This window comes from Elephas maximus, chromosome 16 (assembly GCF_024166365.1).
Source record: "Elephas maximus indicus isolate mEleMax1 chromosome 16, mEleMax1 primary haplotype, whole genome shotgun sequence".
In the NCBI taxonomy this organism is placed as follows: domain Eukaryota; kingdom Metazoa; phylum Chordata; class Mammalia; order Proboscidea; family Elephantidae; genus Elephas; species Elephas maximus.
In genome coordinates this window covers 25,579,776-25,599,963 of record NC_064834.1, presented here as the reverse complement: position 1 = coordinate 25,599,963, position 20,188 = coordinate 25,579,776, and the positions used below count along the sequence as shown (strand labels likewise).

General features: G+C 40.3%; 1 protein-coding gene across 1 annotated transcript in view; it reads left to right on the top strand.

Moving 5' to 3' along the window:
• The window catches only part of ZNF365 (zinc finger protein 365), a 30,247-nt gene extending 10,505 nt beyond the window's left edge, over positions 1-19,742 (top strand). The window contains exons 3-5 of the mRNA XM_049855587.1: positions 6,294-6,474; positions 15,846-15,883; positions 16,804-19,742. Coding sequence (XP_049711544.1) covers positions 6,294-6,474; positions 15,846-15,883; positions 16,804-17,065 — 481 coding nt within the window. The 3' untranslated portion in view covers positions 17,066-19,742. The remainder of the gene's footprint in view (positions 1-6,293; positions 6,475-15,845; positions 15,884-16,803) is intronic.
• Positions 19,743-20,188: the final 446 nt, after the last annotated feature.

Genomic DNA, 20,188 nt, shown 5'->3' with positions numbered 1-20,188 from the left:
CATGTACAGCTTTTACATTTTTAAATGATTGGAAAAATTGAAAAAAAAAAAATTTGTAATGTGAAAGTTACATGAAATTAAAATTTTAGTGTCTATAAATAAAGTTTTATTGTTACACAGCAATGCTCATTCATTTACATATTGTCTATGACTGCTTTCATGCTACGATGGCGGAGTTGAGTAATTGTGACAGAGATCACATGGCTTGTATAGCTTAAAATATTTACTCTTTGATCCTTTACAGAAAGAGTTGGCTGATGCCGAAGCCGAACAGTAACTTTCTTGAGGATAGCCATGGATTTATCAGTGTGCCCCCATCGCCAAGCCCAAGACCTCATGGTAGTTGTGTTGTTAGCTGTAGTCAAGTCAGCCCCCAACTCTTGGTGCTCCCTGGTCCTGTGCCATCCCTGTAATCGGCTGTGGTTTGGACCACTGTAGTCCAGACCACTGAAGAAGTAGATCACCGTGCCTTTCTAGTCCACCTTAGTGTAGAAGAGCCACTGAAACCTGTTCAGCATCATAGCAACAAATAAGACTCTACTGACAGATGGGTGGTGGCTGCTCATGAGGTGCATTGACTGGGAATCAAACCTGGGCATACCCAATTGAAGGCAAGAATTTTACCACTGAGCCACCAATGCCCGCACCAATTCCCCAAGGCCTGGTAGCATTTAGTAAATGCTTGTCGAATTAATGAATAATGGAATCTATAAATGAATGGATTGTGCTGCCTTTTACTGGAATTCTAGCCCACATTATCTACCCTCAGAGTCCTCAGAGCTCAGGATCACTCTGGTACACATTATGGCTGCTGACTCAACCTTTTTTTATTTTTTTCCTTTCTTAATATTTTATTGTGTTTTTGGTGAAAGTTTACACAGCAACTTAGGCTCCCATTTAACAATTTCTACCCAGTTTGTTCCATGACATTGGTTACATATTACAGTGTCACCTTTCTCATTATTTCCGTTCTGGTTGTTGCGTTTCCAGTAATCTAGTTTCCCTGCTGCCTTGCCTTCTTGTCTTTGCTTTAGAGTAAAGGTTGACCCTTTGATCACATATAGATGACTTTTTAAAGGAGCACAGTACTCACGGGTGATATTGTTTATTTTATGAGCCAGTCTTTTACTTAGCTAGCTAAAAGATGTCCTCATGGGATAGTTCTGGTTCAAGGTTTAAAGAGTATCTTAGGGAGATAGTCTCAGAGAGTCCTCTAGTCCTCTGGTCTAGTAAGTCTGGACTTTTTAAGAATTTGAGTTCTGTTCCACATTGTGCTCCCATTCTATCGGGATTCATCTATTGTGTTCCTCATCAGATTACTCAGTAGTGGTAGCTGGTCACCATCTAGTTTTTCTGGTCTTAGGCTAAAAAAAAATGGTCAATTCTCAAACTTTTTGATCTCACTTCCCTTTTGCACTCCTAAAAAAATTTGATGACCCCAAAGAGCTTTTGTTTTTGTGAGTTATATGTATTAATATTTACTGTATTAGAAATTAAAACTAAAACTTAGAAATTCAAAAAAAATACTAATTTGTGTAAAATTAACAATAATAAACCAAGTACATGTTAATATAAATAACAAGCTTTTTATGAAAAAATAACTGTTTTTTCCCAAAAACGGTGTAGTGAGAAGGGTGATGTTGTTTTATAGTTTTACCCATGTTTTTAATGCCTGGCCTAATAGGAGGCAAACCCATTGCTGGTTAGTTGATTCTGACTCACGGCCACCCTGCATGTGTGAGAGTAGAACTATGCCCCATGGAGTTTTCAATGGCTGATTTTTTGGATGTTTATCACCAGGCCTTTCTTCTGAGGCCAACTGGATCTTACTAGCTCTTCTGCATTCAATTGCAAATGCATTTTTTGGTCGAAGTATATGAAGAAAATCCAGCCTTCCATAGATACGTAGTAGGAAAATGGAAGAGCAATTTAATACCCATTTCAGGTCATCATGGATATTCTTATTTGATACTGCACCAAAATTCAACCAGTGGTAATTTCTTAAAGGTTAGTTGCCATGTGGAATCTGGAAGCATATCAATGAACATTTTGTTCTCTCTTACATTTTTCTGTTGAAATCTATCGGTCAGTCTTGTACTTTAAATGGATGTTTTACCGGAGTATAGGCATGAAAGATGGGGTACAAACGCAATGTGGTTAAACCTCTTTTCATTTAGATAATTTCCAAGACTTGTGGGGGGGGAGGGTGCATAAGAGGTGTTTCTGGGTAGTGATCATCCACATTGAATAGGATGTAAAAAAGGGATCTGAAGTCACATACCTCCTAATTCTATAGTTAGTCACCTGGTTTTGATATTGTTTTCATCTAACAAGGATACCCTATGACAGTCTCAGAATGGGGAACTTCTCCAGCTCTTGTGTGTCTTCTCCTTTAAAACAAAATCACACTAAATCATTAGGACTGTTTTAACTGCCATTTTTTTGTTTTGTTCTTTTAGCTAACGTGAAACAGCCACAAACTGAAATTAGGTTAGCATTGGTGCCAGGTTGGCTGAAAAATACAAAGGGTATTAGTGTTTCAGCTTCAGGGCGCAAGATAATTGCATGAAGGATGCCAGGAGAAGATTCTTCTCTTCTACAACATAACACTTCATGAACAGCTAGGAGCATTAATATTAATTTTTAAAAGCTTTATATGGAACCAGTAGCAAAACATTACATGATTTAAAAATACAGCCACAGTCAAATGTGTTGCATTCGGATTTGTTCTCTTGCTTCTGTGATGTTAATCCTGTGAGATTAAGCTGTCAAATGTTGCCATCTTCTTATGTGCTAGACTGTATATCCAGAGAACCCAGGAATGGTAAGTATGCACAGAGAAAAAAGACTGAAAAAAATTCACCAAGATGTTAACGGTAGTTGCCTCTGGCTGGCGGGATTATGGGTCATTTGTGTTTTCTCCCTTAACCTTTTTGAACATTAATTACAATACAAACTTAGGAATATTTTTTTAGGTGTCAAGTATTGTACTCAGCCTTTTTGGGCATAGGGTAAAAAACAAAAAGCTGACTCAGCTCTCGCCTAGTTGGAGCCTCCAACAGCTCAATTTTTATATTATAATAAATGTGAACTGCTTTTACAATAAGATAAAAATGTATAGTAAATATTATGAACCAGTATGAGTTTTTTTTTAAAAAAAAAACAGATCTTGCTCTTTCTTATTTTTGTTTTTTAGGGTAGGGGTTTTGGTTGTTTTCCTTGTAAGAGCAGTTTGGAGACTGTTTCATGAGTCATTCATCCTAAATATCATCCAAGATACCTCTACCATGGGCTTGATGCCAAATGAATTGAAGCTTTAATGTTAGAACGGTGAAGTAAAACCATTTTCCTGGGCTGTGTTTTCAGTGGTGCTTTTGAACTGTGAAAATACACCATCAGAAGGATCTCAGCCATAACTGGGAACCATGAAGGGGCTGGGAGTAACATCTGGATGGACCCTCCACTATTTTGCTGCTAGTTAAGTCTTGGGGCTCACTCAGGAGGTAGGCCAAAGCTGAATGACATAGAGCTTGAAAATAGGCTCCTGTTCGTGACCTGAAAAGCTAGTGCACTTGGAAAATGTACGTCTTCTATTTAGCGCTTGTATGGAAACATCTGGAAATAAACTTGAAACATGATGATGAAAGACACTCTTTTTAAAAAGTGCTCTTTTTGGTGCCCTGGCAATGCAGTGGTTAAGAGTTTGGCTGCTAACCAAAAGGTTGGCAGTTTGAACCCACCAGCCACTCCTTGGAAACCCTATGGGGCAGTTCTGCTCTGTCCTATAGGGTTGCTATGAGTCAGAATCAACTCGATGGCAACAGGCTTTGGTTTTTTTTTTCCCCCCATTTGTATGGCTATTTCTTAGCTACTGAAAGATAATAGAATTATCATGCGATTGAGATTTATGGATAGAACACTGGCATAAAGGGACTTGGTATAATGAGCAATTCTTTGAGTGAATCATTGTTAGAACCAATCTCTTTTATATTTTTATATGAATACATAACTCACAAGATTTTGCAGAGATGTGTGACTCCGTAGGAAGTGTCAGAAAAGTTTCAGTATGGCCAAGTGTAACATATTTGTAGAAGAAAAATCACAGCTAGTTGTAAAAGTGTCCCACTAAGTGGTGGTGCAGAAAAAAAGGAACTGGAAGCCACAATCAGCTGTTTTCCAAAGGTCTTATACAAAGCTCTGACAGAACCAACTTCCCTCAAGTTCTAATCTCAAGAAATTATGGAGCCTTAGAAAACCACCAAACCGATTGCCATTGAGTCGATTCTGATTCATAGTGAAAATAAAAATCAAGCGGAAATCGAGATGGAATAGGGAAGGTGATGAATTTAATTTACTGAAGAACTGCCTACATACGGTTAGATTTAAAAATTAGGATTCATTAATCTAAAAAGAAAGAGGCGGAGGGGGCAGCGATCAAAGTCTTTAGAATCTTGGATTTACATTAAGTTGAACAGGGCCAGAAAAGTGAGGGGACATACCTTGAAGATTGAGAGAGATTTTGAAGACGCATGAAAAGAAATAATCTCCAACGGGTAGTAAAATTAGAGAACTCATTGGTCCCAAAGAGAATGGCAAAACATGTAAAGGGGATAGCCAAAAAGACCTCTGTGTTTTCTTATTAATGTAGAAAATCCAATTAAGAGAACTGTGACAGTACATACCTGTTGTTAAGTGCCGATTACCTGGTCCTTGGACTGAAAGAGAGGGTGTGGAGGGAGGGGAATTGGTAGAGAAATAAGGTGATGAAAGGCAGAAAAACTCTGTGTGTGTGTGTGTATGTGTGTTGTGTGTTCATAAAGAGGTGCTCATGAAGATGGCTACCAAAATGTTAGTGGTGATAGTCTGAGGATAATAGGATTTCAGGTGATATTTCCTTTCTTTATATTTTTAACATGGTGTTTGAATTCTTTAAAAAGAACTTATTTATAAATCTGAAAAGATTGTTTTCATTAAAAAAATGAAAATATAAATGGTAACAGAGTCATTAAAAAATTTCTGGATTTGTGAATCCACATAGAATTTTGTAGGTAAGAGGGTTGTTTGAAGTATTTTGCTCAACTTTTTAGGGGAGGGCAACCTGCCCACTGCTGCTCCTATGTCAGAGTGAGAATAGCTTTCCAGATGGACCTTGGACCTGCCTCAGGAAGGTGTTTCTTGGGGTGTTCATTTTTAGCTCAAAAATATAACATTGGACAAGGCGACTCACTTTATACAGTATGGGAATTAGCGTGGCATCTTGCTTCCATACCTTCCTTCCCTATAATCTCCTCTCCCCCGACAGCCAGACATTTAAGATGTAAGTCAGAACTTGAATCAAAAGCATCCAGTGGTTTCCCATCTCATTTTAATAAAATCTGGAATCCTATAGTGACCTACGAGGCTCTACCAGACTCTCTGCTGCTACTGTCCTTTCCTTCAGGCACTCTGCTCTGGCCACGCAGGCCTCCTTGTTGTACCTCAGACATGTCTGGATGTTCCTGTGGTGGCCTGTTTTGCTCTCCCCCCAGACATCTGTGTGGCTTATTCCTCACTTTCTACCCTGGTAGCATAGTAGTTAAGTGCAACGACTGCTAACCAAAAGGTCGGCAGTTCGAATCCACCAGGTGCTCCTTGGAAACCCTGTGGGGCAGTTCTACTCTGTCCTGTAGGGTTGCTATGAGTAGGAATCTACCAATGGCAATGGGTTTGGTTTGGTTTTGGCGCTTAAATGTTTCCTTATGCAAAAGGACATTCCTTACCTTCTTTCTGAACACTCACTTCTTCCCTTCCCTTCTCACTGTCTCTTTACACTTAGTTCCAATTTTTTTTTCTTGCACTTATCACCATTTGACATGTATATGTATTTGTATATTTCATAGTGACTGTGTCCCTCTACTACCGTTAAAAAACCAAACCAAGCCTGTTCCCATTAATTCCAACTCATGGTGACCCCATGTGTGTCAGAGTAGAACTGCGCTCCCCAGGATTTTCAATGGCTAATTTTTCAGAAGTTGATGCTACCTTTTCTTCCGTGGTACCGCTGGGCAGACTCAAACCTCCAACCTTTTGGTTAACAGATAGGATGATAACTATTTGCACCATTCAGGGACTCCCCTCTTACCATTAGAGATTACTTAAAATATAATCTGTAAATGTAATTTATCTCTTGTCATCTCTGGTCAGAGTGCATAGAAGAGTACCCAGCACATAGTTGGCATTCAATACATATGTGTTGAATGAACTAATTCCTATCTCTTTTCTTCTGCCTGTATTCTGATATTTTTGCCTTGCAGAGAAGTTGTTACATTCAACCATTTCCTGGAAGCAGCGGCTGAGAAGGAGGTTCAAGGGAAAGCTCGACTCCAGGACTTTATCGAGAATCTGTTACAACGGGTAGAATTAGCGGAAAAGCAGTTGGAGTATTATCAGAGCCAGCAGGCCGCTGGCCTTTGCCATGACATCAGTGAGCACATGGTGAGTCATGTCAGTCCAGCCACTAAGTGTGAGGTGTGAGACTGAACCGAGAAGTGATGACAGTGCTGACAGAGCTGGGTGGTGATTTGCAGGGAGTCTGTAGACATCATTTCAAAGCACTGCTTAGGCCATGCTTATGTTATGGAAGTGATACCAGTGAATCAAGGCACTTGGAAGTATGCAAAATTCTGGATGCACCATTTCCAGCTCTTCGTTAGCTCCCTACCCCAGGCCAAGCTGAACTGGTAGACATATTTTTATATTTGTGTAATACGGAGTTAAAAGTATCCAAAGAAATAATCTCTCCCAGTCTTGGTGTTCACGTAGATTAGAAGTTGTTATACATTTTTGGATCGTGGAGTACCTGAAGACAATCTTACGAAAGCTTGGGTCTTTCTCAGTAAAGCAAAATCCAACCACATACACTTTTTTTTTTCCTTAATAGGAGATTAAAAGCCATTCTATAGGTGAAACATTGTTTGCAGAGTCTTAAGATTTGGAGAAATTCATAGATGATCGTTCCAGAATAGATTTTTGCATACACTTTTATATATAGTTTCAGGGGCTTAAGAACCCCCCAGAACTGAGATGAGAACCCTAGATATGAATGAGTTTCCAAATTCCCATAAATGGCTTATTCAAGGTTCTCTGGTGTCCTTAAAGATTGCTAGTAATTTATTAAACACATATTTATTGGGGGCAGAGCACTTACTGGGTGCTGAGGAAACAGCTATAAACAAGATAGATGAGGTCCATGCTCCCACGGTCCTTACAATCCAGTGAGGAAGGGGACACAATAAATAAGTAAATAAAGATCTCAAGACATTCCTTGCAGATATTTATTATCCCATCCTTGGGGAAAATGGATACAGACGACCACTTTCTAGGTGAGACAAGTAGGTAGTCATATTTGCTGGCTATACAGTTTCTTTGCCAATGTAAACAACAAAGCCAAAGACAAGACTTTTGGAGGCCCAAAGTAGTTCGTTTATAACATTTCCATTATTTATTGATCTTTACGTATGCTTACCTTCTTCCCAAAAGATTTCACAATGGTTATTCTCCCCCCCTCATAAACTATACAATAAGGAAAAGAAAAATAAGAAAAGGTTATTTATGCTAAGCAGAAGGTTAATAAAATTTATATTAAGCAGAAGGTTAATAAATTTGCTACTGTTTGATGACAAAGTTTAGTTGTGCTTTCTGGAAGTCAAGATTAAAAGGGAACATGATGAAGTGACAAAATGAATTACTGGAAGGAAGTGAAAGGAAGAAATGAAATGAAAGGCAAGTAGATAAGAGAAGGAAGACAGGAAAGGGAGAGAGACAGGAAGGAGGGAGGCATGGAAAGGAGGGGGAAGGAAGAAAAGAGAAGAAATTTAACGTGGAGCTTACTGTAACAATATACACTCAGCCTTAGAGCAGCATCATAATGTAAGTCCCAGAACTTTCCAGCCAGGGACAAAAATAGGCTGAAATGGAGTAAATTTGCTGTATCTGTGAGGAACCTGTAACTCTATTCAAAGCAGTTTCATCTATATGGCACATTAATTGTTTTCGTGTGTAGTTCTGTAAACTCTGCCTTGTACCATAGTGCACCATAGGAGACAGCCTGTGGACCCTAGGACCACTTCCCCTTCTTACCTGGGCTATTTCATTGTAGTAATACACATTTATCCTATGAAATAAAATTAGGGCCATGTCTTTGCTGTAATGAAAGTGCTAACTAAGCCTGGCCTCCAAGGACATCTGTGACTGTAGATACACAGAGTAACTCGAATGTTTTTAACATGAAAAGCTTGGGATAATATCCTTATTAACTTACTTGGCCAGCTTAGTGAATGGGTTGGAGAACCCAGACACCCAGGCTTCTGGAAGCTCAGCCCCACCTGGAATAGCTCCCTGTCCCAGTGTATCCAGCATGGGCCAGAACATTCTGACCAGCCTTGCTGGTCCGCTCGCTTGCACATCTCAGCTCTCTCCTCTGGAGCAGTGAGGATTACCATCCTCAGCCTGACCCAGCTCTCAATTGCCACTAAGGCTGTACTGCAAAGCCAGTGTCAACTTCTTCATGTCTCTTCTTTCATTCACCACCGGTTAAACTTCCTCTTCCCTTTTCACTGTTTTTCTCATTACCACCTCCAGTGAAATTTCTAGATTGACATATAAGCTGCTTCTTTCTAAGGTGCTTTCTAGCTTTAAGATTCTTCTTTGCTCTAGAAAAAAATGCCTTCCCCTCATATTTAGTGCCTTTTCTGAAATAATGTTTCAGCATCCAGGTCTTTCCCTTAATCCCTTTGAGCATTTATGCTCTTCTTCACCTGGCTGATTTCTAAAAATGTAATATGCTTACTGAGATATTTTATCCTTATGTTCTGAAAAATGCTGTCGAATTAGGCACAAAGTGACCTAATATCCCATCTGCCAAAATCTCTCACAGAACTGCTCAAATGGAAGATGGTGAAACAGCTTGGGTAATCTTATTTTAAAGCGTTACATTTATTTCCTGCAGGTTGCTAAGTTAGGACTACCAGTGATTCATTTAACACATATTTATTGGGGGCATAGCGCCTATTGGGTGCTGAGGAAACACCTGGGAACAAGAGAGATGAGGTCCCTGCTCTCATGGACCTTATACTCCAGCGAGGAGGGGGCACAATAAATAAGTAAACAAATACAGAAGATAATTTCAAATAGTGGTAACTAACATAAACAAACAAACAAAAAGATACGTTTGAGATTCCCAGGGTGGAAGACTACTTTAGAGTTAATCTGTTGCTGTGAAGTTGATTCTGACTCATCGTGACCCCATGTGACAGAGTAGACCTGCCCCATAGGGTTTCCTAGGCTGTGATCTTTACAAGAGCAGATCACCAGGTCCTTCTACCACAGAGCTGCTGCGTGGGTTCGAATGGCCAACCTTTTGGGTTAACAGCTGAGTACTTAACCACTGTGCTACCGGGGCTCCTTATAGTGATCCTAAAAAACACCCCAAAGCCGTTGCCTTTGAGTTGATTCTGACTTATAGCAACCCTATAGAACAGAGTAGAACTGCCTCATAGGGTTTCCAAGGAAGCAGCTGGTGCATTTGAACTGCCTCTTGGTTAGCAACCGAACGCATAATCACTGCACCTCCAGAGCCACCTGTGGCCAGGAAAAGCCTTGTTGAGGAGGTACCATTTGAATTGTGGCAGACCTGTGAAAGGTTTGAAGTGGAGCTTTCTGGACAAAGGAATGCCCCATTTTTTTTTTTAGGAGGGGACAAGCTTGGTGTGTGTGAGTGAGTGGCAGGAGATGAAGTCAGAGAGTTGGGAAAGAGCCAGATTGTGCTGGGTCTTATAGGTCATGTAAGGAGTTTGGATCTATTCCAAAGTGCCCAGGGAAGCCATTGGAAGGTTTTAACCAGGAGGTGATCTATGATTTAGCGAGATCACTCTGGCTGTGCTGTGGGGAATTGACTAGAGAAGTGCAAGAATGGGAGACCATTTAGAAGGCTATTGTCATATGGCCATTAAGAGGTTGGCAGCTGGGATGAGGTGGAGGGGGAGAGAAGTGATGGGTATTGGATGTATTCTGCAGGTAGAATTGACAAGACCAATTGGCCTTGCCGAGGGATTAGATCTGGTGGGAGAGGGGAAGAGAAATCAAGAATGAACCCAAGGTTTTGGTCTGAACAACTGGGTGTACAGTGCTGTTATTTACAAAAAGAGGATGTTGGAGGAGAGCTAGGTGTGTGGTGCCAAGCCTATAATAAGCTGAAACACCATACTTCTGTTTTAGAAGTAGTCATGTTAGCTCTCAGTATAAGATTATTTATCCTTTTCCAACCTGAAACCCTGATCAAGGCTCTCTTAATCCTCACCTTAACACCCTTTTCTCTCTAGACAAAAAGAAAAGTAGTTGGATTAGGAGAAGTAGAGGCAGGTAGACAGGTTAAGTGGGGAAAGGTAAGGCTGGAGCGGCCAGGAGAAGCAACGGCTACTTGTGTAGCTAAGGAAAACCTACGAAATTCTGTGCTGGCCGTGATGACAGATGCTGGCTCCACTTCCAGACCTCATAATTTATCGGTTTACTGTAGAACTTCTAATCCAGCTAACAATTCCACTTACTGTACACACACTTTCTTGTCCTTATATAACAAACAGGTATTTTTTAGACAGGACCACATGAAGGCTTGGAGTCTACCAACTTGGATTGGGAGCCCAGCCTTGACACTGGTAGAACATTGAGGCTTCGAGGCAGTTATTAAACTTTTCTGCTTCAGTTTCTGTATCTATGAAATGGGAATGACAATGTTTAACTCATTGGGTTGTTTTGAGGGTTAATTGGGGCTGTATATGGTAAGGGCTTAACCCAGTGTATGACCTTCAGACATGCACAATATATGTTGCTTATATAATGTGTGGAAACCTTGGTGGTGTAGTGGTTAAGTGCTATGGCTGCTAACCAAGGGGTCAGCAGTTCGAATCCACCAGGCGCTCCTTGGAAACTCTACGGGGCGGTTCTACTCTGTCCTATAGGGTCACTATGAGTCGGAATCAACTTGACAGCAGTGGGTTTGGTTTGGTTTTGGTTTTATATAATGTGTATATGTGAGGTTCATGGCCATCTTAACCCATCTTTATCATGCATTTCTCTTCCTATAAGACACAGTTGTTAGGTGCCGTTGAGTTGGTTTCGACTCATAGAGACCCTGTGCACAACAGAACGACACACTGTCTGGTCCTGCGCCATCCTCACAATTGTTGCTATGCTTGAGCCCATTGTTGCAGCTACTGTGTCAATCCATCTCATTGAGGGTCTTCCTCTTTTTCACTGACCCTCTACTTTACCAAGCATGAAGTCCTTCTCCAGGGACTGATCCCTTCTGACAACATGTCCAAAGTATGTGAGACAAAGTCTCACCATCCTTGCCTTTAAGGAGCATTCTGGTTGTACTTCTTCCAAGACAGATTTGTTCATCCTTTTGGCAGTCCATGGTATATTCAGTATTCTTCGCCAGCACCACAGTTCAAAGGCGTCAGTTCTTCGGTCTTCCATATCCATTGTCCAGCTTTCACATGCGTATGAGGCGATTGGAAACACCGTGCCATGGGTCAGGCACACCTTCCTCCGCAAGGTGACATCTTTGCTTTTTAACACTTTAAAGCGCTCTCTCGCAGCAGATTTGCCCCATGCAAAGTGTCTTTTGATTTCTTGACTGCTGCTTCCATGGGTGTTGATTGTGGATCCAAGTAAAGTGAAATCCTTGACAACCTCAATCTTTTTTCCATTTATCATGATGTTGTTTTTCAGTCCAGTTGTGGCGATTTTTGTTTTCTTTATGATGAGGTGTAATCCATACTGAAGGTTGTGGTCTTTGATCTTCATCAGTAAGTCCTTTAAGTCCTCTTCACCTTCAGCAAGCAAGGTTGTGTCATCTGCATAACACAGGTTGTTAATGAGCCTTCCTCCAATCTTGATGCCCTGTTCTTCTTCATATAGTCCAACTTCTCAGATTATTTGCACAGCATACAGATTGAATAGGTATGGTGAAAGGATATAACCCTGGTGCACACCTTTCCTGACATTAAACCGTGCAGTATCCCCTTGTTCTGTTGGAATGACTGCCTCTTGATCCATGTACAGATTCCTCATGAGCACAATTAAGTGTTCTGGAATTCCCATTCTCTGCAATGTTATCCATAATTTGTTATGATCCATACAGTTGAATGCCTTAGCATAGTCAATAAAACAGGTAAACATCTTTCTGGTATTCTCTGCTTTCAGCCAGGATCCGTCTGACATCAGCAGTGATATCCCGGGTTCTACGTCCTCTTCTAAATCTGGCTTGAATTTCTGGCAGTTCCCTGTCAATATACTGCTGCAGCCACTTTTGAATGATCTTCAGCAAAATTTTGCTTGAATGTGATATTAGTGATATTGTTTGACAATTTCCTCATTTGGTTGGATCACCTTTCTTGGGAATAGGCATAAATATGGACCTCTTCCAGTCAGTTGGCCAGGTAGCTGTCTTCCAAATTTTTGGCATAGACAAGTAAGTACTTCCAGTGCTGCATCCGTTTGTTCAAACATCTCAATTGGTATTCCGCCAATTCCCAGAGCCTTGTTTTTCACCAATGCCTTCAGTGCAGCTTAGACTTCTTCCTTCAGTATCATTGGTTCCTGATCATATGTTACCTCCTGAAATGGCTGAGCATCTACCAATCCTTCTTGGTATAGCAACTCTGTGTATTCCTTCCATTTTCTTTTGATGCTTCCAGCATCATTTAATATTTTCCCCGCGGAATCCTTCAGTATTGTAACTTGAAGCTTGAATGTTTTCTTTAGGTCTTGGAGCTTGAGAAATACTGAGCATGTTTTTCCCTTTTGGTTTTCCATATCCAGGTCTTTGCACAGGTAATCGTAATACTTTACTTTGCCTTCTTGAGCCACCCTTTGAAATCTTCTGTTCACCTCTTTTACTTCATCATTTTTTCTGTTTGCTTTAGCTACTCAGTGTTCAAGAGCAAGTTTCAGAGTCTCTTCTGACACGCATTTAGGTCTTTTCATTCTCTCCTGTCTTGACGACCTCTTGCTTTCTTCATGTATGATGTCCTTGATGTCATTCCACAACTTGTCTGGTCTTCCGTCATTAGTGTTCAATACGTCAATTCTGTTCTTCAGATGGTCTCTAAGTTCAGGTGGGATATACTCAAGTTCGTACTTTTGCTCTCATGGACTTGTTCTAATTTTCTTCAGTTTCAACTTGAACTTGCATATAAGTAATTGATGGCCGGATCTGCAGTCAGCCCCTGGCCTTATTCTGACTAATGATAGTGAATTTTTCCATCATCTCTTTCCACAGATGTAGTTGATTTGATTCCTGTGTATTCCATCTGGCAAGGTCCAAGTGTATAGTCGCTGTTTATGTTGGTGAAAAAAGGTATTTGCAATGAAAAAGTTGTTGGTCTTGCAAAATTCAATCACGGGATCTCCAGCATCATTTCTATCACCAAGGCCATATTTTCCAACTATCACTCCTTCTTTGTTTCCAACTTTCACATTCCAATCACCAGTAATTATCAGTGCATCCTGATTGCATGTTTGATCAATTTCAGACTGCAGAAGTTGGTAAAAAGCTTCAATTTCTTCCTCTTTGGCCTTAGTGGTTGGTGAGTAAATTTGAATGATAGTTGTATTAACTGGTCTTCCTTGTAGGTGTATGGATATTATCCTATCATTGACAACGTTGTACTTCAGGATAGACCTTGAAATGTTCTTCTTGACAATGAATGGAATGCCATTCCTCTTCAAGTTGTCATTCCTGGCATAGTAGACCATATGATTGTCTGCTTCAAAATGACCAATACCAGTCCATTTCAGCTCACTAATGCCTAGAATATCGATTTTTATGCTTTCCATTTCATTTTTGAAAATTTCCAATTTTCCTAGATTCATACTTCATACATTCTAGGTTCTGATTATTAATGGATGTTTGCAGCTGTTTCTTCTCATTTTGAATCGTGCCATATCAGCAAATGAAGGTCCTGAAAGCTGGACTCCATCCATGTCACCAAGGTCGACTCTACTTTGAGGAGGCAGTCGTATTTTGAGTGCCTTCCAACCTGAGGGGCTTATCTTCCGGCGCTATATCAGACAGTGTTCTGCTGCTATTCATAAGGTTTTCACTGGTTATTTCTTTTCAGAAGTAGACCACCAGGTCCTTCTTCCTAGTCTGTCCTAGTCTGGAAGCTCAGCTGAAACCTGTTTGCCATGGGTGACCCTGCTGGTATTTGAATACTGGTGACATAGCTTCCAGCAACACACAAGCCCTCCCAGTATGACAAACTGACAGATGTGCGGGGGATAAGACACAGTAATTTGCTCCGGTTTCCTGAGGTCTCAGCAGGGTCCCTTATTGACACTCATAGGCCCTAAGTTTGTATTTCCTAAGCTTTTTTGAAGTCAGGGACTCATTTGAGCATTCGATAACACTGTTGTTCCAACACACAGGCACTTAATTTTTCATCAGATTCCAAAGGGTATTACATAAACACATGCAACAACTCATCAAACTGTATACTTTACCATGAATACAGTAAAGTGAACACATTTGTTATACCTCAGTAATAAAAAAAAGAAAAATGTAAAGGAAAAAACCCTGTACATTTTTACACTTTATATATCCACTAATGTCCATTCAAAAATCTCAGCTAAGAAACCTTTATTGGGGTGGGTGGAGGGGGGAGCAGGAAAAAGGGAAATGCTGTTGCCTGCAGGTCCCCCAGAAGCCACCAGCTGTCCTACCTTCCTTCTACATTGTATAACATCAGCACCCCTATGCCCGAATGGTGTTTTTTTCTGTTAACAATTTGCTAATCTCATGCCAAACCCAGCCAGCATGAGCAGGGTCAAAAATAATGCCAACTTCAGATTGTATAAAAAGGCAAGAAGAAATCTTCTTTCTCGTGTGCCGTTGACTAAAGCTCAAGCTGTGGACAGGAACTGGGGCAATGAGCCCATGTGGCTAAGCTTGGTTTTCCAGACTATTTTAGTATAGTGGGGATACATGTCTTGGCCAAACTGGGCCCAACACCAAGGTGGCCTTTTTTTTTCACTTTTCCGTTGTCATCCACTTCTTCTGTCAGTCTTCCAGCTGACGTGACACCACTTCTTTTAGTGCAGGCTACATGTGGGAGGGCAGGAACTGAAGGCTGGGATTACACTGAACTTTGCCTGTAAACCGGATGGCGACAGCTGGATCACAAAATGATAATTATCAATTTATGCTGCAAATGCAGTTGTTCTGAGCCCAGCCCCAAAAGTGCATGCAGATATTCCATTGCGTGATTTATTGGGGATGGAAGATAATCGCAATGATAGATGGTCTCAGGGACAGTTGTGGGGCTGACCTTCATATGCTACCATTTTAGAAATGATGTATTCTGGGCCGTAGACATTTTATGCCAATTTTCCCTTTAGTTGATACACGCTGACCAGCCACAGCTGTAGTGAATTAGCTGCAAATGCAGCCTGAATCCATCAGGAAATAACAGCAGATCATTCCAGTGTGTAAAAACATGCTTCTTCAAAGGTTACTCTGCTGGGGGGCTCTTTGACTTTCTGCAGTTGTTGAGATCTGCTGATGGTGGCTTCTCAGGAAACACAGAGCAAGTGTACACAGAGGCTCCCCGAATAAGCAGAGGCTGGGCACGAGACGTTTTTGTCCCCAGATGTGATGGATGACGCCGTGGGTAATGCCACAGATACCAGTTACTGACTTCCGTAATACAAATACAGTTTCTTAAAAACATAAGTAAAACAAGATCTTCGAAACTGAATCCAGCCTTCTGGTGATGTGATTTTTTTTCTGATTTGTTTCCTTTCAGCTTATGGATATCTCCTCAAACAGGAAACCCAAATGCCTGTATGTATTCCGTTTTATACTTGGGCCATTTTATAATGCTAGTATAGTATGTTTTCGTGTTGCATTTTACGTAGTATATGTCATATAAATGCATTTGAGAGTCTCAGGTTAAAATTTACCTGCGTGTGTACTTAATTTGTAAAATGTTGACATGACTTTTAACTCTACTAATACTCTATTAGTTTATGGCATTTTATAGTATTATTTAGTATAACTCTTTTTATTGAGATTTTCTTCTTATTGTTGTTAGTTGCCGTTGAGTAGATTTCAACTCATGGTGACTCCATGTGTGCAGAGTAGAACTGCTCCATAGGGTTTTCAGGGCTGTGACCTTGTGGAAGCAGATCTCTGGGCCTGTCTTCTGAGGAACCTCTGGGTGGGTTTGAACCGTCAACCTTTTGGGTAGCAGTCGAATGGTTAATTGTTTGCACCACCCGGGAACTCTATAGAGTAGCCGTAATAGCTCTATAGTACTATTAATGTAGCATGCTTACTGTATTATATATATATGAATATTTCTACTATAAATCATAAACTCTATAATAGCATACTACAGATTTGTTTGAGTCCCCTACTAGTCATTTAAAGGGTCAGGAGATAGGCGTTCTGGTCCCATCTTCTCCATAGTTGAGCTGTATGTATCATCCTCGGCAGTCATTTAAAATTTCTGTGCCTTGGTTTCTTTACCAGTAAAATAGGACTCACACTATCTCCTTGGGAGTTTAGTATCATGAGATCATTTCATGAAGGCCACTGAAGTTTTCGAAGAAAAATTCCAATATATATCGTTTGTTTTGCTGCTAGTATTATCACCACTGTATCATGCAGGAGCGATTGTGCCGTGAGGGGTTACTGTTCTCTCATGGTTTTGAAGAAATCTTTCTTTCTGTTCACCGCCCACCCCCCCCAACCATCCGTAGAAGCCGAGGGCACGCACATTCTGTGTGTAACCACTCTGATCTCAAGACCCATTTTCACCCAAAGGGAAGAAACTACCTGAAAAAAGCCAAGGATGACAGAACCAGCATGCAGCCTGCTAAGTCCATCCATGAACAGGCCGAGTCCTCGAGAGAACTCTGCAGACCACCGAAGAAAGGGGAGCCACTGGGTTTTAGCCGGAAAGGCAACATCAGGCCCAAGATGGCTAAAAAAAAAACAACAGCAATTGTGAACATCATCTAAAAGGGTGGGTGGCTCTGAATCACCATTGCTGGGCTTTGGGGAATGTTGTTCCAGGGGCCAATAATAATGTCCTTTTGGACAGGTCCCATAGAATGACACATTGGAAAAGCAATAGGGCATAAATACATTTATCTTGTGTCTATACAGGAACCTTGATTAACCAGAATTTAACAAGCCAGAATTTTGGTGAAGCATAACTTTGTTACAGACCCCTTTTAGAAGCAAGAGGCAAATTACAGAAAGATTTAACAAATTAAGCAGTCTCACTCCAAGGTTTGAGTAAAACAGAGCTCCAACTTCTCAAATAATTAGCCTAGTCTCCAGTCATTTCTACATCTGGGGTTCTGTGCAGTGCTCATTAATTCTCAGACCCAGAGCCACAGAAGAAACCAGGCACCAGGAGAAAATTGTCCCATGGCTACTATTCTCTAAATTGTCAGGCAAGGAATGGGCATGTAAAGTTCTGTCAATAGGCATAAAATAAGAATATTTTTGTTTGCATTTAAGCTTCCCCTCAATGAATTTGAAAGCCACCCCTACCCCCAATTAGGATTCCTGTTTCCCCCAAGTATTCTGGTTTAATCAATGTTCCAGTGTTTGAGTTGCTCAAGAGACTTGTCCAGGTTGACTTCAGTTTTATCATTTCAAAGGCCCGTTTTTCAGTTCATTGGACTTCGGATTTCTGTTTCCCCAAGATGCACGTTTGTTCAGACTTTAGTGCATCTCTGCTCTTTCCTCTGGCCGAGCATTATGGACCCTCAGAACGCAGTGCCAGGCTGCACCTTACGCACTGCTTCTGTTGCCATGCTTGGGGAGGGCACTTCAGCCTTTCTGGTCCCACCCCTCCTCGGTGTGGCGTCTGAGTGACTGGAATGCCAGCGGACCGCACATTCAGTACGTTGTCAGCCCTTCTGGAAACACTGCAGATGTTGCCCAGGCTTTTTCACAGCCCCGCTCCCCTCATGCTGATGGCGGCCTCTTTCTGTGAGCTGTGGGCATGACCTTCTCTTCGCTGGCCTAACTTTTCCACCAGGCAGCGTGCTTTACGTCCTGCTGCTGCTTTGCTGTTTTATGACTAAAATATATGTTCTTAACCTTTCAGCCAAGCACCTGAAATGTTCACTGCACACTGCTTCTACAGTAATTTCGGAAATAAACAGTGCATGTGGGATCCGGAATCCGAGGCTGTCCTCCCCTCCCTTCTTAAAATGGCTTTTGTTTCCACAAAGAATTGTTAGGAACCTCCTGCTTTAAGATTTTCTTCTAGAATGAATTTCCAAGTTCCTTTTTTTTTTTTTTTTTAATTAGCAGTATCATCAGGTCTCATGCAGAGTTTACAAGTGCTGACATCCTTCTGGAAACAAGGATAATTTTGTCCACAAATATATACATACATCTATATATAACATACATAAGATATATATATATGTCAGGTATATTAATAATTTATTTTTAAAATACTCATGAAAAAGGTGTGTGTGGTGGGTGGTTTTTAAACTCTATATGTTAGTTCATGTAAATTGCATTCTCTTATTTTAAATATTAATACTGTAACCTAAGTAACATTAGTAGAACTATGATTATTGCAATAAGCATCGGACTAGCAGTGTATTAAAAATAGGTAATAAAGCAGTTAATTAAAATGTCAGTAAATCAAAAGTTGTTACTTATACAAGCAGTTCGAACCTCTCATAGTGAAAATGTTGATTTTTTAAATCTTCATCTTGACTTTTGGCTGATAGAAGTGGACCATTCATGTCCAAGAGAGGAAAAAACATTGCTGTGAATAAATATCACTGTTGAGGCTAACAGTGTAAAAATTCTAATGTAAGAACTATTTGGAGAATTATCCTACTGCAGAGATTATTTATTATTGATGTTTATACCATGATTGCACTTTAGTCTTTTACACATGAAAAAAACAAAAACGCTCTGTTAGTGGTATTGCATGCCCTCTGTTCTGTAACTTGTGTGTGATGACAACTTGGTTTTGACAATGGTATAGCCAAATTTTTTGTTCATTTGTTTTATTTAACCTTACTTAACATTTTCAATTTTTTTAAAAAACATGCCTGGAGGGCAAGACAGCCCTCTTCTACTGTGGTACCCAGTGAGCTTCAGAAAGCACCAAGATGTCATATCTATGCTATACATATTACACAAGACAAATGATTTTGAGACTCATTTTGTATTAAAAAATTTTTAATGTCCCAACTAAATTCTGATCCACATAAAAGGAAATGTGTCATGTATATTGTGCTTGTTTAGAGACATAAATTTGCCACTGAAATACGGGACCTGGCTCACTCTACGGGATACTCCACATCCATGCCATGACCCAAGCCAGGTGCCATGTCCCACTTTGTGTCTTATTTCTAAATTTTTCCTTTTTCCACAGGGGTGGTAGATTTTAGAGTTAAGGAAGTTGCTTTTTTGAAGAAATCACCAATGTTTCTGGGAAAACAAGTTGAAAGTTAAACTGAAGTACAGATCTAATTTTATTATTTGTTTTGCAGGGAAGAAATCTTCATTTGAACTTTCTTTGTCCTTCTCCTCCAAAACTAGGTTACAGATTCTTAATGGCAAAGTTCAGACTGCTTAGTCTGTTTTTCAGTATTCTGCAGGGCCAGTCAGTTGTACAAAAGTTGGGCATTCTGTTACCAAAATTAAAAAAAAAAAAATGTTTTTAGATTATGAAATATTCTAATAATAAAGTTATATTTCTGACTAATGTGTTGCATTTTTTTCTAGTTGAAGTGTTTATGGGGAACCATGTATGTTGGTCCATGAACCAAATGGTCCTTCATGAATACACTGTTCATTGTGCATATAATTACCATCATCTGGTACACCTATAGGCTTCCTTGAAAACTTAGCTTGATCATTTTTGTTTCTCATAATGCCTATATCTAAAAGTTCTTTTTGCATATGCTCACAATGTGAAGTCCTCATTAAAAGCCCATTTGGCAGTTTTTGCCCATCTTCCCCCACAGCCATGAGTAATTTTCCTACACTGTATATTTAAACTTGTCAGCTCTGAAAAAAGACTATGAGCAATTTCACACTGTATATTCCAACTTACGTGTGCTGTGTATCCTAGTCATTGTGAAACCCAGGGAGCCT